Source organism: Ochotona curzoniae, unplaced genomic scaffold, assembly GCF_017591425.1.
Source record: "Ochotona curzoniae isolate NIBS_2020 unplaced genomic scaffold, NIBS_Ocur_1.0 contig_2692, whole genome shotgun sequence".
Lineage (NCBI taxonomy): Eukaryota > Metazoa > Chordata > Mammalia > Lagomorpha > Ochotonidae > Ochotona > Ochotona curzoniae.
In genome coordinates this window covers 4,959,720-4,986,115 of record NW_024465556.1, presented here as the reverse complement: position 1 = coordinate 4,986,115, position 26,396 = coordinate 4,959,720, and the positions used below count along the sequence as shown (strand labels likewise).

The 26,396-nt window shown below is 34.5% G+C and overlaps 1 protein-coding gene across 4 annotated transcripts in view; it reads left to right on the top strand.

Moving 5' to 3' along the window:
- The window catches only part of PCDH15 (protocadherin related 15), a 496,526-nt gene that overhangs the window by 39,799 nt on the left and 430,331 nt on the right, over positions 1-26,396 (top strand). The window contains exon 2 of one of the 4 annotated variants that reach the window (XM_040975792.1): positions 23,032-23,097. The exons of the other annotated variants lie outside the window; for them this stretch is intronic. Within the exon in view, the coding sequence (XP_040831726.1) occupies positions 23,032-23,097 (66 nt within the window). The remainder of the gene's footprint in view (positions 1-23,031; positions 23,098-26,396) is intronic. 4 annotated transcript variants of the gene reach the window in all.

Genomic DNA, 26,396 nt, shown 5'->3' with positions numbered 1-26,396 from the left:
CCAGGAGCCTCTTCCGGGTCTCCCTCGCGGGTGCAGGGTCCCAAAGCTTTGGGCTGTCCTCGACTGCTTTCCCAGGCCACAGGCAGGGAGCTGGAAGGGAAGCTGGGCTGCCAGGATTAGAACCGGCGTCCATATGGGATTCCGGGCGTGCAAGGTGAGGACCTTAACCACTTGCGCCACCGCGTCAGGCCCGGAACAAATAACTTTTAAAAAAGAAAAAAATACTGGGAAGAAAAGATAGCTTGCAGTATACATGTCTAATCCCAATCAAAATCTTAATATACCTTGTCAATAGTATAACAAATTGTCTATACCTACAATGCAATGATACATTAAACAGCAGCATGTTGGACTTCAGTACTCCAGTCCTGGGCAATCTGCGTTAGAGGGAAATCCAAAGATGAGGCTAGTGTGGAAAAATACATAACATGGTTAAGTGACAGCAAAATAACTAGAGCCCAGTGATGACAGTAAAACAAGAAAGAAAATGTATGTTTTTAAAATACAGTCTGAAAAGTGATACAGTATGTGAACCAAAGTGTACAAAATTTGTTATATCCTTATGGAATATAATTTAGCTTCCTAAGTGGATATTTCTTATAAGTGTACTTCTGAGATTGCACAAGTGTGTTTACCAGACATAACTTTTACAGCTCAAAATCACTCCAACTTTTGGCAGATACCACAAGCACTGTGGGGTGGAGGCTTCACGCCCTGTTGAAGGAAATAGTACTGCAGGAATACCTTCCACCATCTGACTCTGCAGCTTCCTCATCTTTTGCTGGTGGCCTCTTAGTAAAATTTTTTGGGTGCTTTGACCAATTTTTGCTTCCTTGTTACTCCCTCTGTCTACGTACAGTTTAAGTAGTGGTAACAACATGCCACCAGTTTAAATAAATGTACCCTGCTGGTGGGTGACACAAAAAATGCAGGAAACTTCAGACGTCGGAAAGCAGGAAATATTCTGGAAATCTCTGTACTCACTTGACAATTTTGCTGTGAATATAAAACTTATCTAAAATTATTTTTTAAATATTTAAAATACAGAGATGAACAGTCCACAAATTCTATAGTTTGTATACAAATCTTCATGATTGTTTTGATTTATGCACAATATATTTTGCATATGTACTTTCAGAGATGTATGTTTATTTGAAAGGCAGATTTTGCAAAGAAATTGTGAGACAGAAATGGCCTTCCATTTGCTGATTCATTCCCCACATGGCTGCAAAGGCCAGAACTGAGCTGATCCAGAGCTAAGATCCAGGAGATTCTTGTGAGTCTTCCAAGTGGGTGCAGGGTCCCAAGGACTTGGGACATCCTCTGCTGCTTCCAAGGTGGTAAGCAGGTGGTAAGCAGAACTGGAACAGCCAGGTCGCTACTACACATGTGGGATGCCACTGTGTATATATTCAGATCTCTCTCTCTCTCTCTCTATATATATATATATATAATATACATAACTATATGTAACACACATATAACTGAACATATGACATGGAGTCTATCATATATACACATTTGATGAATAAATGTGTTGAGGTACAATATGCATAAAATTAAATGAAATAAGCACATTTTCAGTTTACTTGGTTTTCTTTACCACAAAAGAACAATTTTTCACAAGGCAGACATCAGCTTTACCTCCAGGTTTAACTTCACTAACAGGCATCATTTGGATTTCATTTTGCAACTTTCCTGATATCCAACTTCCATTTAATTTTTTTTTCCATCTATAGATACAGTGATGATACTAGAGAAAGATTGGCTGATGGTTTTTCTCCAGGGAAGCTAGCTGACAGTTCACCTCAGGCCTCTGTGAACCAAAACACCCAGGAGGAAATGAAGGCCAAAGGGCTGGTCCATTGAACTAGAAGTACAAGTTTTGGCTATTCTCTAACATGCGAACAGACTCAAGAGAAGGAATCACAATAACCATAGTTATGTATAACAAGTGTGTGAAAAGGTGCAAGTTTATTCACTTATAACATGAAAAAATAAAGCAAAAAAAGAGACTATCATGTTTCAGTCTATTAGGTAATAGATTTATTCCCTGTAGGAAAATAAATTGGAAACACATTTAAATTTTAAAATGACAATTATAAGCAATAAGTGAAATGTGTTTATTGCTGATAATTATTTAGGCTTACTGATTTTGTTAGTTCGGTGCATTCACTCACAATAACAAAAAAAAAAAATTTAAAAAGTCTCCAACTCTCCTATTGCATTAATCAATTGAAAGTACTAAGGGCAAAATTTGCATTATTCCTCATAGTATTTTTACCCAATTTGATGGCAGTTATATTAATATAGACTCAGTATTTCTAGTCCAGAAATCTGAAATCTTAAATGCTCTTAATCTAAAATTTTTGAACAGCCTTATGACACTACAACTGGAAATTCCATATTAAACTTCACGTGAGAGGTCACAGTCAAAACACTATAATACTAAAACTACTTTATAAGATATAAGTGGTACCATAACATAGAAAAAAAGAATGGTTTCTTAAGTATCTTCTTTATAAATATTTCATGTGTTTAATTCTATTTTTATAACACCCAGAATGGTGTTATCATTATTGATAATTACTTAAGGAAATATTTTCCAACTTTGCTTTAGGATATTATGAATATTTATTTTTCTGGGTTAGGATGACATCTGGCTATCACACACACATGCAGGCAGATAAATAGTCTACCTAATTGATTGTCTAATTCACACTGTGAGTCACATACTTAAAATGGCACTGGGCAAATGCCAGTGGCAAGTTGGACAGTAGCTTTTTGTAAAAATAATTAATGTAGGATAAAATTCATTGTCATTTTTGTCTTAATACCCTTTCATCTTATTTGAAATAGATGGTATTACATTTAAGACAAATATGGAAATGACCTTTAAATATGACTTCTGTTATTTTTAGCATGACACAATTAAGCATAATTGCATTACTTTAAAGATTTTAAAAACTGTATGCTAAAACAAATTTAGCCATGTTTTGAATTGAAATGAGAGAAAATCCACATAATCTAAATGTGTTACTCAATAGAGCTTTTTGTTGGGAATCTTTTCTGTGTAATCATTTGGCAGGCGTATTTAAATATGAGCAGATTTCAATATATTAAAGCTAATATTGATGGATTTAATAGGATGTTCGAAAATTAAAGAATTGCTAAAAACAAATTATGTAAGAGTTTATTGTAGAGACCTGAAATTGATTAACTTAAAATGAACAACACATATCCTCTCTACGATTTTATCTTTGAGTTCTCAAAACTAAGCCAATTAACCTCATTTTTTCAAGTATTTTGCTTTGTAACTACGTGTTCACTCACTGATTCATTCATTCATTCGTTCATTTTCCATGAAGTAAATATCTGTCCCTTAATGTTGGCCAGAGAACAAGATCTGTTATTTCATTCCTCTGGCTGACGTTTGTGTTATTAAAAGTATTTGGCTAGTTCACCTGTGTGGTTCCTATTATTAAAACAAGCCATACAACCAGATCAGGATCTCAGTTTGCCACATTGTCTCCACTGGTGGGAGCTAGCTGATGCTCTTTTCAAGGTATCTCAGGTTTAGCAGCAGTCCACTAATACAGTGTGATACCTTGGTAGAATTGTTTATAAGCAATCGTCGTCTCAAACTCTGCCTACTCTCTTTAGTGTAATGTGCTGTTATTTTGCCAGTTGAACAGCTATCTTGAACTCCTAACAGATGGTGAATTATAGCATAGCCTATGGACTTCCTTTGACTGAAAATTTACATGAGGAGCTTATATTGTATTGCACTGTATTAGAGCACAATTTACAATTAGGGCATCTTTGATCAGAGTAGAGGTTTGACTGACCTGATTTTAATTCACTTTCCTACTTGCATTCCTGGGAAGGCAGCTGATGCCAGCCTCAGTCCTTGGGTTCTGCCATGTGTGTGAGAGATGTGGATGGAATCCCCACCTCTTGGCTTCAGCCTGGCTGTTTTGGCTTTTTGGGTGATAAATCAGTTGATGGAAAACACTTTCTATCATTCAGTCTCTCTCTTTGCCTCTCTCTTTGTGTGTGTGTGTGTCCTTTCTAGTACGTTGTCTTCCCAATAAAGCAACAGCTTTTAACAAATATTTAACACTATATCTTTAGTGGAGTTGTTGAATCTGTTGTCAGCGTTACTTGCAAAATTCACGTGCTAATATAATTATGTCAATAAATCCTCGACTTTGTTCAAATTCAAGTGCAAGAAAGGAAATGTCCTACAAAAACAGTATTGCTCTAGGCCAATTGGTTGCTTGTTTGTGGCCATGTCGTCACTGTAGAGTTGCTCTAGGCAATTGGCATTAACAGTAACCGGTGGCGCAAGTGGTTAAGGTCCTCACCTTGCACGCCCGGGATCCCATATGGGCGCCGGTTCTGATCCCGGCAGCCCCACTTCCCTTCCAGCTCCCTGCCTGTGGCCTGGGAAAGCAGTCGAGGACAGCCCAAAGCTTTGGGACCCTGCACCCGCGAGGGAGACCCGGAAGAGGCTCCTGGCTTCAGATTGGCATAGTATCGGCCATTGCGCTCACTTGGGGAGTGAATCATCGGATGGAGGATCTTCCTCTCTGTCTCTCCTCCTCTCTGTACATCTGCCTTTCCAATAAAAACATAATAAAAATAAATCTTTAAAAAAAAACAGTAAAGGGGATTACTTCAGAATCTTCACAAATATACACATTAATTTCTCAAAAGCAAAATGCCAATGGTAAAGAGAATTCAGAATAATAAAACACAAATTGTTTTATACTTCATTTTCTTTTGTATCAGTCACTTTTTAGATTTTGTATTTATATCAAAGGCTGTGTGTGTGTGTGTGTGTGTGTGTGTGTGTGTGTTTGAGAGACAGAGATTTTATCTATTGAACTCTCATGTACTTGTTCAGTCCCCAAACACCCATGAAGATGTAGGTTGGGCCAAACCCAAACCAAGATACAGTATCTCTATCCAGGTCTCTCAATGGCTGGCAGGAAACCAAGTATTAGAGTCATGATCTGCTGTTCCCAGAAAATGCATTAGTAGGAACCTGAATCAAAAGGAAAGGTAGAACTCAGTTTCAAGCACTCTATAAGAGGTGCAGACGCTACAGGTGGCATTTTAACAGGCCCCTAAAAACACTTTTTCAATCTTCTGGGATCAAAGTCACTGTATTTTTTCTCTCTCTGAAACAAAGCAAATAGCAGACAATAATGGTTTTCTAGATTAGTTCTTAAGAAACTGTGTCCCACAGATCTTATGTGTCTAGGTAACAGTCTTCAAAAGTTCACAGAGGCTAGTTTTCTTAGACAAATTGAGAGGTGTATATGATACTGACCTACGCAGGAATTAAAAAGGTCCATTCTTGCATCCTTCAGGAAGCAAAACAGTTTCTTCTTGTCATTTGGAGTTAAATAAAAAGCACATGTAGTTGTGAATGTGACTGTAATTGCACACACACACATATATATATATAGTTAAGGATGTGAATATAGCTCCAAATACATGTGTGTGTTTTAACCACTCATACTTTCTATGCATGACTTGTTCATGCAAGAATGGAGGAGGAAACAGAAAGAGAGGAAGAGGTTTCTTGATGATTGTTTTCTGAATTGTTGCCATAATGGTATTTGGTAAATATCAGTTATAAGCATGTTGGAATTTTGGTTAAGGTTTTTAGTCAAACTGTTTCTTTTTAAAATAACTTGTCTTGAGCTTATCTTGCCAGCTTACTTTCACAATTAATCTTCTTAGTGTTACTGTTCCTTTAGGTTCATTTGTAAGGGCTTATAAAACTGAAAACAATAAATTCTTATAGCCTCTAAACAGAATCATTGTTTAAAAGGCAATGAAGGTAGAGATTTTATAATGTATTTTCCGTTTGGAAATAACACATACCAATAGCTTTATTAGATGTTAATGTGAACTGATTTTGAAACGCCAACATTGTTTGATGTTTTTGGTGATAAAAAGAGTGGGTTGATTCCCATTACCATCTCAACATAAAAATTTTAATTGGATATGTACCAAAATAGGGAAAACTCTGTTCTCAATGAAGAAAAAGGACTCTGACTCAGTTATTTTCACTTCAAATTATGAAACTATAAAAAATACCTTCCCACATGGTTGATGAAAATTTTAAATATGTACATCCTTTTGTCTCAAGAACAAAGTGAATTTTGAAACATATTTTATTTCTCTCTTATTATTACCAGATGCTAAATTCTGGACATATCTTTATAAATTTTATGTGATCCTAAAACTATTCCTTGCCAATTTTACTTCAGTGAATGAAGAAAAATAAGCCACATTGTCATGAGTAGAAGAATCTTTTAGTATTATTTAGTATTATAGAATAAATTCAAGGGATTATCTTTACATCCATGAGCCTGCACATATCATCTGTAACACTCTCAGGAACCCTTGCTTTCAGAAATCCCCATCTAAGCCAAGATACCAAAACAGCATCCATCATAGTAACGAATTTGGAGCGGAAATGATTATGGTAATTTGCAGTGTTTTCTGATGTAGATTAATTCTAATGTCACCATACGCAGAAAATTATTTACGAGCAGACGTTAGAAGCATTCACAGGAAAACTGGAACAGAGGTCTAGAGAAGGACAGTTCTCTAGGCAACAAGTTGGCAAGATGAGTCAGTTCAAATCAGAGGTTCCAGGCAACCAACTTCCTACTGGAATGCGTCATTACATGCATTCAAGCACTCAAAATTGAGGCACATATTGAATGTCATGTTATAGCAGATATTATCATAAAAAGAGGCACTTATTGATCTTTTTATGTATTTCTTGATATCAATATCTATTCAGATACTTTTTTTCATTTTTAATAAGATTGTATTTCCACGCTGGGTTCTATAAACTTTAGGAGAACCTGCCAAAATACACAGAAGATTCTTACATTTTAAGGGGAATTCTTTCTTTCAGATTATGTTTTCTTTTGTTTGTTTATTAATTTTTTAAAAAAATTATGATACATTTCCATAGGCTGTGGAATCTCTCCTCCACCCCAAATCCCTTGCCCTATATCATTATAATAGTATACTGCTTTAAAACTGTCATAAATTCATCATTCTGTTATTTAAGTGTATCCTGATTCCTTTCAAGTCAACAATTTAATTCATAATAAAGTTTTGCTAAATGACATCTCTGTCTTTAAATGATTCTTCTAGTTACATCTTGTGAAAGTTGGTCATGTGGATTTCATTTATAATGCAAAGTCATATACAGGGAAAGGTTGCCATCTGCATAAATTTCAAACCAGAATGAGAAAATGCCTTAAAAATGCAGTATCTATTGGTAGAAAATTTTGGTGTTCCAAATCATATCTCAGTTCCTCTGATTAACATTGGACTTTTGTAGTATCTCAGACCCAACAATTTCAGTATCTATAAGAATTAGGCTTTCACTGAAGATTTTGAAAAGCAACCATAGGCCGAGCTTGTGTAAAGGACAGCAGCCTGAGGAGAAAGCTTCTGCATTTCATTACCCCAGGGCTGGCATTGGGAATGAACTTGCAAGGTTGGTGTCTGAGCATTGCCCACCAAATTGCTCTTTAAATTAATAAAGATGATGAAGACAGAGGAAACAATGTATAATTTAAAAGCAGGTCTTTATCACATTTGAAATTATTCAGATTGGATCATACCATCCAAAGTATTAAAATATATCTTCTGTTTTTTGGTAGGCAAAACAGCATTTGAGAGTTTGGCATTAATGTGTTCCATATTGGAATAGACCCTGTCATTTGTAACATGTGTAATAGTGAGATGGGTTTGTCTGTTGTTATGAGTTGCCTTTTCTTCTACCATTAAGTAAGAATAAATTTGTCTTGTTTTCTTGAATTTTTATTGGTTTCATAATTGAGCTAATAGTATAGATGAGATGTGATTTTTGTCAAGGGAGAGGAAAAATATCTTTTTTAAAAGATTATATTTTTAATAAATCCATCATTTTTTATAAGCTAAAAATATTGTTAGTGAATTCTGAAGCATGTATGGCTAGATTCAGGTAGAATATGTTGAGATAGGGACAAGTAGTGATGTCAAAATAATCCAGATAAGTGGTTCTTGAAATAATGTTTTGTTTGTTGAAGTTCCAGCTAATGTAGCTGAAATGAAAAGATTGAATTATATTATTATTTTTTTCTTGTTTTCAATTATAGCATATACTAATGTTACTTCCTCTTTATTTTCCTGATGCTTTATTTTTTTTGCTAACATAAAATTCATAGCAATAGGAGAAACTCAGTGTAATTCATAGATACAATGCTAAAAATATAGTAATACACTCATCTATCTGTTTCCCTCTCCATACTTCCTTCCCTTTCTCATTTTTAGTTTTTATGCTAACATTATTCATTAGCATTGCAATCAAGAAGCTTTTGCACCATAGAGATCAATAAGTAAAAGTTAGGTTGGCAGTAACTCAGTCCAAATATATGCAAAAGCTATAAACAAAAATCAAATGGAAATGATGATCATTTTATCTAAGACATTTTAGCTGCAGATAACTAAACTATTGCAGTATAGCATCCTTAAAAACTGGCTGGAAAAAAAATGAAGTATAATTTGACAAAAAAATATGTTTACAGCAGAGTAATTTCATTTTATTATAAAAGAATTAGCTCTCTCACTTAACGGATGCTATTTGTCTTTCTGTGTCCATCTTACATCACTCATCATGGTGATCTCCACTGTTGTCCATTCTGATACAATTGATAGAATTTCATTCCATTATGTACGGATGATCCATTAGGGGTACACACACACCACATTTTCTTTTTCCATTCATCTGATGATCAAATCCTTAACTGATTCTATATTTTTGCTGTTGTATAATGTCACTATAAATTAGTGGCACAGTTAGCATATAGTGGCACATTTTGACATAGTATGCTCTTCAAAAATGTGTCAATGTTGAGGCTTTTGATTGATTGGGTTTACTCTGTTGGCTCTACCCTCAGACCAGAGAAGGTCTCTCCAAAAACCGTTGAACTTATATGGGCAATAACATGAGGATCACAATGCTTGGTATATGCTAGCAATGAAGGAATCTCAACTGAACTTGAACTGAGTCACGCAACACGGTGGAGGAATCTACCATGGGGGGAGGGTTTTGGGAGGGGTGGTGGGAATCCCAGTACATATAAAACTGTGTCATATAATAAAAAAATGCATATTATGAAGAATAAAATTAAGCATTTTTCATGAAAAAAACTTAATTACGTATTCCATGAGCTCTTTTACCTGTTTAGATCATTACTCTTAACTATATTTACCCCAATATTATTCCCTTACATCATCTTCCAATTTGATTAATTGTACTTTAGTGTTTTTCCCATTATGACTCTATGGTAACTGTTTAATCCCATCAAGTCCAAAGCATTCTAGATATTATATATGGAACCCATCTAATTTCTAGATTTTCTTCTTAATTGGTCCAATATTCTGCTATTTAAGTATATCATAGCATTGTAGGTATAGACAATGGTAAAGAGAGTAGCAATGTGTTGTCAAGATATATTTAACAATTTCATTGCAAGTCCATCCTTTGTTTGATAGATGTGCATTGCAACATTTCAGTATGCAAGTTTCCATTATACTATTCATCAATGAGAATATATTTATAGTAATGTTTTCCCATATATCATGTATTTTGCATGAAAGTTGCCTTATTTCAAAGAGAATATATGATATTTTTCCTTTAAGTTCAATAACAGGAAAATAAACAACCCTGTGAAGAGCAGACATTTTTCAAAATAACAGAATTAAGTGGCTATCAGATGTCAAAAATACTCAGGCTCCCTATCTATTAAGGAAAAATAAACAAAAAACGCATTGAGGTTTCACCTAATTCCTGTGAGATTGGTCTACATTCAGAAATCTGCTAGCAACACGAGTAGATGTGGATGTGGTAATAGAAGTAAAGGCTAGTGCAGCCACAATGGAAGTCAGTATGGAGAATTCTCAGACAACTGAAAATGGCTCTACCATATGAGCCAGCTATCCCCCTCCTGGAAGTATATCCAAAGGAGGTGAAATCTGTGAATGAGAAAGTGTCCTGCAACCCTGTATATGTCGATTAATTGCAACCTGCTTAACAGAAGTGCTAAATTTGGTACCTAAAATACCTTTCTTTCTTTAGGTAGTGACAGGTGGAATGGTGAAAATTGTAAGGAATCAAAGCAGCTCTTTTGTGAGGATGTTAGTTGACTGGAATTCCAGAAAACTATTCCCCAAAGTCACCCTAACAATATCAAAAACTGACAAAGAAGCTTTATTTTAATATGATGTGATAAGCTGGAGGATGGAATAGAATCATTGACAGGCTAGATAATATAAGTTAAGCCGTCACCATTTCTGGAGTAAGCTGTGCTTTCTCCAGTGGTTTATCTTCGTGTCATTGATCAGCTGTGTGGATTGATTTCTCAGGTTTCTGTTCTGTTCTATTTGTCTACATGTCTATATTTATGTCAGTATCATGCATTTTTACTATAACTTTCCTGAGTTGTGATGCTTTAGACTTTTGTTAGTTTGTTTGGGATTCCTTCGGTTCGTGGGACTCTCTGTATTCCAATATGAATTTTAGCAGTTTTTTTTTTCTAGATCAGAGAAAAATAGCCATTTCATTGGAATTACATTGAGTCTGTAAATCAATTTGTGTAGTATGGGTATTCTGATTCTATTAATTTTTGAATCCCTAAACATGTATGAGTTTCCCATTTTATAGTATGGCTTCTTCTATTTTTGAAATATTTTATAGTATTCATTGTAGGAATTTTTCACATTCTTGATTAATTACAATCAATTTTTAAAAAAATTTAAAGTCATAGGATGGAGAATCTAGTAGTCACCAGAATGTCAATCAAAAAATATAAGTCAGTGATAAATGAATAAGTGCTTGAAAAAAAGATGTACCTCTGTTAATTGAACACATGAGAAGTTGCTAAATTTTTGGAAAATAAATGTAAATTTAAGGACATGGAATCGCATATTCGTGAAAAACTGATAAATGTTTAACATTGTGGACTATAAGTAATGAGACAAAATGAAATTCGTATTGCTCATAACTATAGAAAGTTTGATAGCAAGATTAGAAAACAATATAATATCATCTTGGCAAATGAAGCATGCAGCATACCTTTGATCAAGACATATTAAAAACATGGCCTAAAATGACTTTCAATTTTTTTCCAAAAGAAATGTGCCAGAATATCCATGGGATTTTGTTGACAATTAAAGAAATATAGTGTCACAAGAGTAATTTTGCAAGAGATAACTGGAGTGTGATCTCAGTATACAAAGGGATACTCTATAGCACCAGATCCACGCAACTGTAAGCATCAGTATAAATCAACTCAAAATGGAGCAATGCAGAGGAGGTCCATTAAGGAGGAGTTCTTGCAGTATGATTCCATTATCCAAAGCTACCAAAATATTTTTTTAGCAAAATTGCAGAGTTCTGCCAAAGGACACAGATGATTTACAAGAGGCTTACAAGATTTCATTCCTACTTGAAAGCAATAAGGCAATAAATATTATTTTTATTGTAATGCTATTGGTTTTTAAACACTACAAATACATTAGCTATCTTTTTGGTTATGTGATGTATTTGACATTTTTGAAGAGATAACATAATGATAATACACCAAACAATGGAAGGAAAATTTAGATGTCTAGATGATCTGTAGTGTATATAAAACATTGCAGTGAGATGTAGTTAAGCAATAATAAATGTCATGCTAAAAGTCTACATGCTCATCTATCTCTTTGCCTTCAGAAACCTTATCAGCTCATTCTGTTCTTGGTGAGCCATATCTCATTGTACATTGAATGGAATTAAAATAGATTACAAGTAGAGGAAAGGCAGCTAAAATTTTGGAATATAATAAATGTCATCCAATATTAAATGATGGCTTTCCCTGGCTGTATTCACCATTGATCTGTGAAACTTTTCTTCAATATCTTGACAGTCTTCATGGAGCAGGAAACTGCTGCTGGGTTGCTCAAGTGAACACAAAGTTTTCTAGTTCTTTGAGGACCTCCTTGTCACAATATCATCAATTGCATGTGTCAAATGCCAGTCTGCATTGATGAGCATTATACCATGTTGAAGAGATTATTCAGCAATAAGTACTGTTCTTTATACAGTAGGCAAAATGGTGGTTACCAGAGGACTTGTGACAAAATTATGGGAAGGAAATCTCTATGGCTTAATGGGCTTTAACTATCTCTTGATGTGATAGATTTCAGATTACAATATCCATCACTTATACTGTTGATCTATTAAGGATTGTGTTGTTCCTCCTAATTTTTTGGGGGGGTGGTGGTGGATAACTTAGAAATCATTTTTATTCTTCTCGAATATATTTGTTATATTTTATTGTTATAAATGGATGAACAATTCAGGAATTTTAAGCAATATGCAAACACTAGTAACTATGATAACTTTTAACATTGGAGCTTTGTGAACCTTTACAATTGAAAATAAGACCAAAATTTACATACCTATCTAAAACATGATTTTGATTATTTTTTAACCTCACATCATCATTCAATACATCAAAATCTCTTCAGCAGCATCAGTATGTGTTTGAGTGATTTATTTATCAGATTTCATACTTTAATTTTAAAATTCCAAGTAGTTTCATCTAGAATGGATTTATCAACATGCATCACATGACTTAGAACATCAAGCATGAAGCTTGACTGCTACAGAGGCATGATTTAGAGAGAACCAGATATATATCTAAGTACCGGGATCTGCTTTGGACACCACAATAATGCACCTAAAGTTGGTGCAATGGATCTGACACTAATTTTTCTACCAATTCTTATTGCAAATATCCATACTTCCTGTGTTGTGATTAGCTTTGATCCTTTGGCTCATTCTTGCATTTGTTCTGAGGATTTTGTCAGTATATTCTCAATATATCTTCCAATGATTCTAAAAAGTGTAGTTTTAAGCCACCCAACTTTAGTATTACAAAAACAGAAGAAAAAAGAACAAAAAGGGAGATTAGAGTGTGCAACTCAATGTACAATTTATGTGAAATCTACAGAATGTATTGAAATCCCAATAATACAATTAGACATATAATTATAAGTACTTTTTGCAACAGTTACATATGTTGAGCATTTCCTTATTTGCATGGTATCCAAAGGAAAACTCCCGGAAGAAAGATCAGTTTCTTAAAATCCTTTCTATATTGTTTTCAAATTTCTGGCTAGCATGCTTTATTACTTTTAGTACAAAATCTACTTAATAGTTCCACCAAAATCAGTATTTTGTTCTCTTATGGTCTAAACACAACTAACACTTTTTGACAATTTGAATAAAAATATTATCACTCCATTGTAATTTGTAACCAGTTTTATTATAAAGCTTGTGGATGTAAATCATTCTAAAGTAGAGTGTATACTTTTGGCTTATTTAAAGTTTGCATAAATTAAATATTTTGTGATGGTCTAAGATTATTAACGCCAATATTAATTAGTGCAAATGTACCATAAAGCAGTATTAAAGCTGTTTTATTAGAAAAATATTATTGAGTTTATACACCTATGCTTTTTGTATACTTACACCCACTTTAATAATTTTTGTTCTCTTAAATTTAGTATGTGTCTTCTAAACTATCTCTCATTTTGTCCATATTCATTACTTTTTTTGCTGTTTTAGAGGACTCTTTCTAGAGCTGGCATTCACAAATTTAATAATGTATAAATATTATGTTGATCTCATGTAATGATTCTTGTATCTAATTATAATTAAAATCTTCCACAACAGCCTTTTAACTAACTTACAAAGGCAGAGTGGAAGAGATCTTCCTTCTGGCTTATTAAATCCCCAGATTCCTTCAATAGTCAGGGTTGGGTCAGCTGAAGCCAGCAGTCCAAAATTCTATCCAGATCTCCCACACGGATAATAGAAAACCAAATGAAGTGATTAGAACCTGCCGACTACCCAGGGTGTACATTAAGAAGCTGAAAGCTGAATCTGAAGCTGAGCAGATAGGACTTAATCCTGACCTTCCAATATAGAATGTGGAGTTCCCATGCAGTGAATAAATTTCAGTACCAAATACCACCACTTAAAAATAAGCTCTACCAACATTATGAGGCAAAAATCTAACAGCATAAAAAGTTTAGTATCATATTCAGGTAGAATGATTTGAAGATCAGCATAATAATTTGCTGTTAAGACAGTGGAAAACATGAAAGATTGTTTTCTGCTCCTTGCACTGAAGTATTTTGTATATATGCCATTATGCACAGGAAAGTATGATTGGAAGACTGACTATAAAATTTTAAAATTGTTCTGGAAAGCACCAAATGAAGCAGTGATGAAGCACAAAACTGTTTGGGTTTTACTGGTGGTAAAATGTGTGATATGAGAGATTAAAAATAGGAAGTATGGACCCTTGAGAATTTCTCAGAAATAGCAGCAAATCTTCACAATGGCAGGCATCTCTACAGAGGATTGTCTAAAATCATGCCGTGAATGGTAAATTCTGCAGGTCAAATGGCTTTCTTCACAAACATAGGAAACTGCCAATGATGTCATCTCTAAATGTGGAAAGGGGTCAAGTTCCTGTTTCTGACAACTCTAGGAAAAAGTTTAAAGCTAAAAACATTCAATTTACCAGTAATGTGTTTCATATGGTCAATACTACCACTTTGAAGGAATTAACTTGTATGTTTGTATTTTTCAACCTGGAGCCACAAAAGCCTTCTGCAGCTGGCCATCAAGTTTTCAACTTGCCTAAGATAGTGTCAGATCATATTACTTCCCTAACTAGATCTTCCTCTCTGCAAAGCTAAAGTTGCAAAAATAAATTATTCATTAAATGAAATGTTATTTTTAAATAGTTGCTACTTGTAGGCATCATGCTCTGCTGCTTCGTCTTCATTTTGAACAGTGGGAGGAAATTGTGTTCCTGCAGAATTTTCCATTCTTCATTTAGGTTTCCTGTGCAATAATATTTGCCTCTATAACTCTTAGAAAGAATGAGGTTTAAGAGAAAGCTCTGAGAAACTGAGATGAGATTGCTAGAGAAAGTAAAAAATGGATATTTTGAGGCTTGTTTTGAAGCACTATGTTTCTATTCCTATAGCAGCAGCCCCAAATCATTTCAGCTGCAGAGTTCCCCCTTTATAATGGACATTAAGAACATGCTCCATCAAGATAAAAGAAAATAAGACAATGGCAAAGCATTGTGATTTTTCCTATCATTTGAATATACCCAAACACATCAATATTCTCCAGCCAGTAGTATGAACTACTTTTTCCCCACTCCTTTGACAAATGTCTTGCTTCATACAAAATGAAAGATATTTATATCCTGGATGGCATAGCAAAAGGTTAAATATTATAATTTTCTGAGGTTGCAGAAGTATAAGCTATTATTATTTTAAGCAAGATAATTACGTTAGTACTCTGGCTTTCATAAACCTGCCAGATCTTTCTCACATTGAAATTATGTCACATATGAACTACAGATGTGATATTTATATGGACATGATTTTTTATATGGTAAGGAAACAAATATGCTCAAATCTTTATAATTTAATCAATGGGATTTGCTTCTGATGGCATAGGTACACATCATTGACTTGTGGCAAAGAATTTTATTAAAGTAAGCAAATTATGTTATAAGCCAAGGCTTATTAAGAATCTGTTTGAACAGCAAAACTTTAAACAGTGATATTGATGCTTCAGCATTTTCCTTTAACCTTTGAATATCTTTGTGAGAATAATGATTGAAAACTTCCTCTGAACCCTCTCATTAAGAGTAATTACACAATAAAATAACTAATTAAGTGCTTCCCATAAAATGTTTCTTGCATAATTTTGTTTTCCTCATGAATATATTGTTACCCTCTTTTCCTTTTTTGTATTTCAATTATAAAATAAAAAGTCAAAGTAGAAAATATGAAAGAACAAAATAAATAATGGAAAACACCTTTTAGAGAGATGTAGAATAATCAAAAATAAAATATTAAAGATATTAGAAATAGTTTTTAGAACAGCTGTATAGTCTACTTTATATGGAATTATCAAAATACAATTATTTTAATTTATAAATGTCTCATTTTTCAAAATGGAATTTTTTCATGATTCAGTTATATTTTCATTTTGTAGCAGTATGCTGATGTATAATTAAAGGTATTGTTGCTATTCCAGAAAAAAAAGTGCTAACATATTGTAAGTTTAAGTTGATTTACTAATAAAATACTGATTTTCCTTTACATTTCAAAAATATAAGAAACCATTATTAAAATACTCAAAGATATATAGAAATCATTGCATTTTCACTGTAAAGACATGTGATTAGATTTGACTAGCTCATTTGGTTGAAATAAAAACTACCTTTACAAACTTAAAAATTATTTACTTTGCAGGAAGAACTCTCTAACATTTTTTTTAAACACATAATGTACCTGTGCTATGGAAAGTTTAAGAAACATACTAATATGCTAAAATAATCACTTCCTTACCATGCTTGATCTTAGCCAAAAGGCTGAGACGCGATCAAATATTTCCTTATTTGTGGCTGGTATTCAGCCTGAGCAGTCTGCAAAGGGCATGTTCGTAAGCTCCACATTGTCCTGCCTCTTCTGATCATATGTAGTAATACTAGTCCTTTCATCTAGGATTGATCCTCTTAAGTTCCTTGTGTGTAAACCTTGTTACTCACTGAAAGTTAAGGGAAGTTACGAAAACCTGCTTTAAGGAAAACCAACCAACCTTCTCTCTTCAGCAGTGTAAACCATACCAGAAATAAGAAAATTTGCATTTGGATACAGTTTGAGAATGTTTTGACATTGAATTTACATGAAATAATAAAGTATTATAATAACGCCAGTAATTAAAAAATGTTATAATTATGTACCTGTTGTGCTTTCTTCTTTCTGTAGGTCCCAACTTACCTTTCTTGATTGCATATGTCTTTCAACATAAGAATCTTTTATTTTTTTTTCTTTCACCATATGCCATCTATTTACAAATTGTCATTGGCAGACTAATAAGAATACAATGAAGTAGGCAGGGTAGGTTTTAGAAGTATATCTCATGGACTCTACAGTATTGACCTGATGAAAGCAGTGATATAGAATAATCAATAATGACTTCAGCATTGTTACTAGGTTTTGCTATTAGAAAATCTTAAATTAGATAATCCAATTGATGGTGCTATGTAGCCGTCAGTGAATATATTTTGCTCTGTCATTGGTGACATTTGAGATCTATAAATGTGAATTCCAAAAGACTGCTAATGGGTGGACATTTGGCACAGAAGCAAAGCTGTCATTTGGTATGCCAACATCCCTGGTTTCAAGTGTTACCAGCTTCCTGGTAGTACACTGTCTGTGATGTGTGTATTACCACATGTGAGAACACAAGTATTTTTCCCTGCTACCTTTGTGAGATACCTAAACCCAGTTCCAGGATCCTGACTTCAGTCTGGCCCAGTCCAGATTTTGCCAGTCTTTGGAGAACATACCAGAAGACAGAGGAATTCTTCACTCTTCTCCCGCTTCTCCCTTCCACTCCCTTCCCCTTCCACTCTGCTTTCCTCTCCCCACTCCTCCCTGCTTTTCCTCCCCTCCTCTTCCTCTTCCCTTCCTTTCCCCCATCCCTCCTCTCCTGCTCTTGCTCTCTGTCATTCTCTTCTTTTTCTCACGCTTTCTCAGTGTGTGTGTGTTTCTGTCTCTTTTTCTCGGAAAGTGAAAAGAGATTCTGAATAGTATATCTTATTCTTGAATTAGAAGTTACTACTTGCTGTATACTGTGATTCACTCAGTTTATTTGTCTTTGCTTCAGTCATGGTCCAATTCTGAATCTTCATTGACTGTAATTTTAAATGACACAACTGAGAGTATTGCTCCATTGATCCTATACATTTCATAATCCAACTATTTTTTTTTTCTTTTCAGTAACACAATAAAAATGTAAAACAAGCTAGTCCTGTCAAAAGATGTCACTCCTGTGTAGATTTTCCTGGAAATGAATATACAAAAGATCAACTGGAAAATGAGAACAGTCCCTCTGCAACTGCTTGGGGCACTCAAATTGAAAATGATGTGTTGGCATAGTCCAATATTTGAAGAGAGAACACTACTTTGCATAATGAGAGGTCAAATCTCTTGCAACTAAGAAGCTGATTCAGTGTAAATACATTTATACATGTGTGTGAAAGTGCAAACACTTAAGCAAAAACAACAAGGTGACAAATTGAGTTTTTGACACCAACACTTTTTTTTTTTTTGGTTTTGTTTTTACTGTAAGAATAGACTGAAGGCAGATTTTAAAAATAGATGTTTCATTGCCGGTTTACTTAACAAACTCTCACAGCATCATGGCTGAACCAAGTTAAAGTCTGAAGCCAAAAATTCTATCTTGTCTCCCATTCACCTCCCAGGGATCCAAGTAGCTGAGCCATCATCTACTGCTTCACAGGATATGTGTTAGCTGGAAGTAAGATAAGATGCCTTATCATGATTCTAAACTCACCAGTCTAATATGGGATATAGGTGTCCTAAGTGGTGTCATATCCCTAGTAGGATTCATTCTGTTTAAATGATTTAAAATGACTGTGCTAAGTATAGGATAATTGCTTATTTTTATTCATAAGTATACTCCATAGTGAAACAAATATATCAAGCAAATCCTATTAGACACTCTTCTAGGTGTCAGATTAATTATCTGGTAATAATAAGCAGCTACTAAATAAATTGCTGAGCTAAAAATTCTAAGATGATAGAAAAGGATTTATGATCTTCACATAAAGTATGATTTTATTTACTTAAGGTACAATTTGATAGGTGAATGAAGCAGCTTGGAATCCAATGTGGCTACTAACAGGGTACTAAGAGGAGTCAAACTCCATGAAAGTTCCTCAGTCCATATAAGTGGAAGCTAAGAATCTGGAGTTAAATAAACTGTAAGCAGTTAGATATAAACCAACATTTTCCTCCTTCTTTATTCACTGCCTCTCTGTTATTTCAGGTCACCTGTTATGTTTATTAACTACTTTCAAATAATGTGAGATTCGTACAGGATGTGTACATCTCTGTTTAGTTGTAGTCTTTCATATCTTCAAAAATAGCTCCAATGATCCTGCCTTAGACAATGAATTTGCTTCTTATTACTTACGCTTGACAAGTATATCTCAAAAATTAAAAGGAAAATAAGATTAAGTGTAGCATGCTCACTTTCTACTACATTGTCACAAAGTTTGTTGAAGGCATTTATTCTTGCACTTAATAAATAATTCTCCGAAAATCAACTTTGTTAGGTAAGCTTTCCATGAGACACAACCTTGAGGAGCAAAAATAGCACTGAGTTTTCTGTTAGAGGGAAATAAAACACTTGTAAATTAATACCACAAGACACAGAGTTATGAATGTGTATATCAGAAACCTTAACTAGTATGGTGACTAAAACATAATTTTTTAGATATTGGGTCATATGCTTACAATCTTAAGGATATGCAAATGAAACAAATTGAACGTAAAAATTAGGAAGAAAAAATCATTCAGCATTGAAAGATCTTGAGATGGTTGAGGATGGGTCATGGAGTAATTAAGGAAAAAAGTTTAAAATTTGCATGCAATGCTAAGAGCAGGTAGCAGGATGGACATAGATGAGACGTTCTAAAATCAGATTGTTTCGAGTGTTGAAGGCTATAAAACAAATCTTAGTTTTTCATCAGAAGTGAATGCAGTTTTATTTGCAAAATCTCTCTCTCTGGTTGAAAATAGAAGCGTAGGTAGTAGGAATACCTGAAGGAATACTAGTTAGGAAAACCGAACGTTAACGTGGTGTTCTTGAACAACAGGCAGGGACATAGATAGTCACTAAGGACTTATTGAAGAATTCAATGTAGGATAGCTAAGCAAACTGGTAGGATCAAACAAGTCTTCCTCATTTCTGACTTAAGAAATTTGTCGAAGAACTTTGCCATTGACTGAAATAGGTCACATAAGGTTTGGCAATAGCAAGTGGATTCAGATTTTAGAATGCTACATTGAAACTGAAATTTCTGGTGTTGCCTGAATATTGAAAGCCAGATTCAAAACCAGGAACTGAATAGGAAGCATAATGCACAAGTAACAGACAGGCATTGGCATGCGGAAAGCAGACTATTTCTTTTTCCTTTACTAAAAGATTTTTTTTTTTTATTGGAAAGTCATATTTACAGAGAGAAGGAGAGACAGAGCAGAAGATCTTCCATCCACTGGTTTACTCCCCAAGTAGCCACAACAGCAGGACCTGAGCTGATCTGAAGCCAGGAGCTTCCTCCTGCTCTCCCATGCGGTGCAGGATCCCAAGGCTTTAAGCCAACCTCAACTGCTTTCCCAGGCCACAAGCAGGGAGCTGGAATGGAAGTGGAGAAGCCAGAATAAAAACCAGTGCCTATATGGCATCCTGGCACATGCAAATGAGGATTTTAACCACTAGGCTACTGCACTGGGTGGTGAGCAGCACTTCTTAATAAATATTTTAACTTTTGGCCAACACACTATGTTTAGTCCACAGTAATTAATATACCAGAAAAATTAATTAATGAAGTCTGAATGTATAATGAAGGGTAACCTACACAAAATATGAGAATATGAGAATGAAATAGAAATTTCAGTTGGCAGTTATGGTCAGGATTTCATGGAATAGGTGGATTATCTGATTCTTTTTTATTTTTTTTTTATTATATTTTGACGATCTTTACATAGTTAATTAGGGTAAAAAGGTACAAGGGCTACAGGAATGTGGGAATGACCATTATTTTTTCCATACTCTTTACTTCATGCTTAAAGGGGGGTATTAAGGGAGAAGGCCCACCCAATTTCCCACCCACCCCAGGGGATTATCTGATTCTTATGAGGAAGGTTGAAATTGCCAGGCAAATGTTGAGGTAAAATTAATCAATGTAAGAAAAAGGCTGTAAAATACAATATACATCCCAACAAGAGTAAGGGGACTGACTGGACTGAAGTATAGAGTGCTCGATTCTTTTAAGGATATTGGATTATTAATGTGAAAACTTTTTAATGTTCTTGAGAAAATTTTTCTCTTAAAATTTACTATTGTTTTTTAATTTGAAAATTGAGGAGGGAAGGAGAGATAAAGAAAGAGAGAAAGAAAAATAAATCTTCAATAAGTGCCCATAATACCCAGAGTCTAACCATGTTGAAATCAGTGATCAGCAGCTCTACCACAGCTTTGACATGAGTGTGGGGGAGGGCAGTAATTGAGCCGTCACCTTCCCAGGGTACACCTCAACAAGAAACTCGGGATGGGGTGGAGTCAAGCTTGAAAATCAAAGTGCATCCCAGTAGAGGATGTGAGCAAGCCGTGTCTTTATCACATTTCCGAGTGTCTCGCTCCAACTCCAGGCTTTTCTTTACTCCAAAGAAAATACATATGGTATTTATGTGCAGAGAAGGGAAAGTTTATTGTTTGATTCATGAAATAAATATTTGAATGAAGAACAGAAGTTCTGGGAGACAATTGATGATTTCAAAGTGGAAGTGACAAGGACTAACTGGTACCAGCAAGTACAGGAAGAATAAAAAAATAGTTTAAAGGACATGAGATATTACATCTGAAAATGTTATGAATCAGAACTCCTTGAATATCGAGGCGGGCTAAGGGAGAAAGCCTGCAGTGTTGGGAGCTTCCTTACTTAAGGGAGAAAGCGCATTCCTCAGAACAACTGTGTGTAAGGCATTATTATTCATGAAAACATTTTTATAAAATGTGAAAAACAGGTTTTTTACAAACAGGTAAATAATTTAAATCATGTTCCAAATAACACACATATATGGATAGCATTGCATGAAGTTAGTATATACTGTTCTTCAAAAGGTTGCCATTGATATAAGTGTATATATGTATACATATGTATAAAGTTATATAAATGTATATAGCTTGACACTCTTGATTTTAGTGACTACTTCCCGGGAGAACTGCTTTTATCCCAGAAATGTGCACTTTGTATCTTGCATGCTAAAACTTCACTTTTTAATTGTCATGGATATTTCAGGCCATGATACTACTTTTATATCTATTACCATGATGTTCTTGGCAGGACATTAACTGTGCCTGACATAATGAATCAATCAGCATTACTGATTGGCATGCAGTATTCTTTCAGATTTTTTCATTAGAAGGCTCACAAATTTTTCATCAGGAATTTGTAGGAAGCAAATATACTTTATACTGTTTTCAAGTTTATGCATATTGATTTTTAAATACAGTGGATGCAAGTTCTCAAATTAAGTGCTAATATTGAATTAGCATTATGAAATTGAAAAGATTTTGTACATTCCAGTTTTGCAAATCATTTGGTGATGTGTCTGTTGCGTTGAATGCCTTTTTTATTCTTAACTCTGACTAAACATGTACATCTGTTCTTTCTTCCCTTCATTTTTCTGATGTGCTTCATTGATGACTCTGTACTTTTGACTGCAGATGGGCAATATGAGGGTAAGATGACAAAAAATAAAAACCACAAACAACCTCATTGAGCATTGCTTGTCTGTCTTTGTTTTAGTCTCTTTAGAACATTCTTAAAATTCTACACACTCTCTGTAATTAGACTTTTTATCACAATTAAAATCCAATTATGTTTGTTTCTGTTGTGAAGCTTTAATTACAGTTTATCCTTGTTAATCATTCTTTAAGTCATTGCTGCGGGTTAAATCACCATCCCATTATCTCTGTCCTAAAGGACTTCTGTTCTCCAGTGGTCCCTCCTGGTGTTTTTTTTTTTCTACAAGATTTGAATGATTGTGTGATATGCAAAGGGATTTGTTACAGCGGTTTAAGGAATTTGGCTTGTTCTTATGAAATATTTTAGAATGATAAAATGTTTTAACTATCACTGGAAATTGTTTTGATTGTATTGTTTTTCTTTGCACACATTTTTGTACATCTCAGTGAACTGGATCTCTGGATGAATGTTCCTGCAGCTGTTGAGTCTTACTTTTGTCTATTTTCTCTCTATATAGACTGCAAACTAGCTAGGGGAGGACCACCAGCTACTATAGTTGCCATAGATGAAGAAAGTCGTAATGGTGAGTGAGTTTTGTATTTTACAAATATCTGACTAATGGATTTCCTTTTTTTTTTTTTACATAATCAAACTGTTGAGTGGGATTGCTAAGTGAAAGTTTCACTTTAGATTCTTAAGCAGTTCTCTTCTAACTTTTCGCCTCTGTGGATTTAATTTACGTCAGTCTCTGAAAATTCTTCACTTAGACTGTGTTGTGAGATACCCGTTGCAACGGGTAGGGATGTTCAATTTTGGTTGAGAAGAAGTTACTAAATCCAGGGTCAGCCCAAGAATGTGTCTAGATGGAGCCCAATTTTTTTCTGCATTGGCATATAGAATGTGTTTCATACATGTGGCCATGTAAACTGAAAGTCATAGAGTTTTCCGAGAGTGTGAATAGTTACGTAAGTATTGCTTTGCTTTCTGAATTATCATACATAAAAATGTAAATCTCCTCTTTTAGGCAGTAGTAAAATGGTTATATTCTGGGTTTCTGCTTGGACTTCAAGTTACTCTAAGCATATGAATAAGTCTGTGGTTTATTTTGTGAACAAGTTTTATGATTGACCTTTGTTGGGTTTGCTTGGTTTGTGTTTTCTTTCTATTTTAAACAAAATTTTCTTCTGTTTTTGTGTTTTTAAGAAGGATTAGATCAGGAGGTCTCTCAGAGTAATTTCTTTCATGTAATACAAATTGCACGTTTATTGGAATCTTATATAATGTTTGAAACTCTTGTTTTATTTGACTTCATCAGGGTTATTACATTGTATTACACACTATTCTTTTTTTCATTTGGAGACTTGACAAAACCGATATTTTTTTGCATATTCTTTATTTTCTAAAGATTTATTGTATTTGTATGTTGTACAGAGGGAAGGTGAGACAGAGAGGAAAGTCTTCCATCTGTTGATTCACTCTCCAAATTGCCTCAATGACTGGAGCTGTGCCAATCTGGAGCCAGGAGCCCAGAGCCTCTTTTGGGTCTTCCACACAGGTGCAGGGTTCCAAGGCTTTAGGCTGTCCTCAACTGCATTCCTAGGCTACAAGTGGGGAGCAGGAAAAGAAGCCGGGCCACTGAGATTAAAACCAGCAGCATATAGGATCCCAGAACATGCAAGACTAGGACTTTAGCCACTAGGCTACTTTGCTTGACCCTGCCAATTCTATGTAGTATCATTATTATCCACAGCATTCATGGCCACAACAGGTTTAAGCATCTTCATTAAATAGTAGCATCACTAAATAGTTACAAAATATAGCATTTTTGATCATTTAAAATTCATGTCTAATACAAATGAAGCCAATTTTCAGAGTTATTGTGTTTGTATAAATATACTGAATAAGGAATGTATATTTTGGGGGAAAAGAAAAAGTCCAATTCCAAATTTGAAAACATGGAATACTTATTATTATCTGTTTTGATCCATAAAAATTCCTATATTCTCTAATGCTCTGCAATTACTTTTTAAACAATTACTTTTTAAAACAAGAGTTATTTGAACAGTAGAGTTATGAGTATGACAAGAGAGACTAAGAGTGAGAATAGAGTGAGAGACAGAGGTAGAGAGTTCTTATATCTACTCACTCATTGCCCGAATGGCCAGAGTAGGAAAGAATGTGTCAGAATGAAGCCAGGAGTCTAAAGCTGCATTTAAGGCTCTTTTTTATGGGTGTCAGAGACCCAAGATTTTGTGTCTTCTTCCACTACTTTCCGTACACACTGTCATGGAGCTGGATGGAATCTGGGGCAGCTAGGACCTAAACTGATGCTCTTATGGTGTACCAACATTCCAGGCAGCTGCTTAACCCATGGTGCTATACAGACCCAAATAACAGTAAACCTGAGACGTAGTTGAGTTGTATTTTCGCATTGTTACTATATTACCTTGAAAGTATAGCTGGGCCAAAATAAAACATCTGGTTTTACTGAAGAAACGTATTTTAAGGTGTGTTGTCTATAAAACCTACTTGAACAACTAGATGATTATAGACACAGTGCAAATGATATTTTATCTCTTTTTGTAGTGATTAGAATCCTGCTTTTGAAAGGATCTCAAATGCAAACATGTTGCCATAGCAGTGCTGTAGAATTATATGTGATGAAGTTTCAATATTTGTGTTTTACAAGAATGTGATGCAGTGGTGATGGTGTGTTCTTTCCTTGGCATATTTTGTGGAATCTGCCAAGTGCTTAGGATGCTGCCAAAGTTATTTGAGTGTCATCACAGGGAGTAGAAATACCAACTGTGAGAATAAATGCTTTGCATTTCTCTTTAACATTCGATTTCTAAAAATATGATAATCAAATGAACCTCTGCCAAATATTATAAAATAGGATATAGTAATATGTCTCCTAAAAGTCACAGAGAAACAATCCATGAGATTTTTTTTCCCCTGATTTTCTTTAGGCTATCTAAGAAACTCCCTATAGGACAGTTATTTCTGTCCCTTCTTCTGTTCTATTTTCCTACATCTTTTGGTTTTTAGTAATAAAATGTCTTCAGAGCTATACTGATGACAGCTTAATCAGATCACCATCAGACTGAACAAGGAGTTCATGACAATTATCAGAAATCCAAGATTATGAGTTTTGGAGACTGAATGAACACAAATTGAACATTGGTTCTTGACATCCACCAGAAATGTTTACACTAGTCTGTTGAACATAGTGTGAAATTGCATTTTGGTAGGGGAGTGTGTGTAGGGAAACAGATTTACGATGTACTTTCTATGTTTAATGAATACTGTCTAACACTCCTTTCTGGAACAACATTTTCTAGTTTCAGTGAATTCCGAATTGCTTGTGGCATGAGATCCCTACGAAGGAGAGCTCAAAAACAGTTACACTGGAGTCATTTAAAAGCCCACTGTGGAGCACGCTGAAAAATAAAATCTGAATACAGAATGCGTCCTGACTCCTGAATAATAGTAGAATTCCCATTACTATTTTTAATTATACTTGTATATCATGTTTTACCTTCTTTTTCTGTACTTCCCATGCCATGATATAGTTATATGTCAGAAAGCTAAGCCTGTGACAATTAAATGAATGACTACACCATTGTAGAACTTAGGGACAAATAATGGGAGGGGAGAATTTATTACCTATGCTTATAAATTTGTCTCACTAAAAAAAAAAAAAAAAAACGTTGGGTTCCAGCTATAGTATACTCCGTGGCTGATTTAACAACTGCTACAGCTTATCATTCATATAGATTCACAAATTTTGTCTTAAATGAAACGTAGGTGTCTGGATAAATATAAAAAGAACACTGCACATAAAGGAGGGGAAAATGTGTTTTTGTCTTGCTTGGAACATGT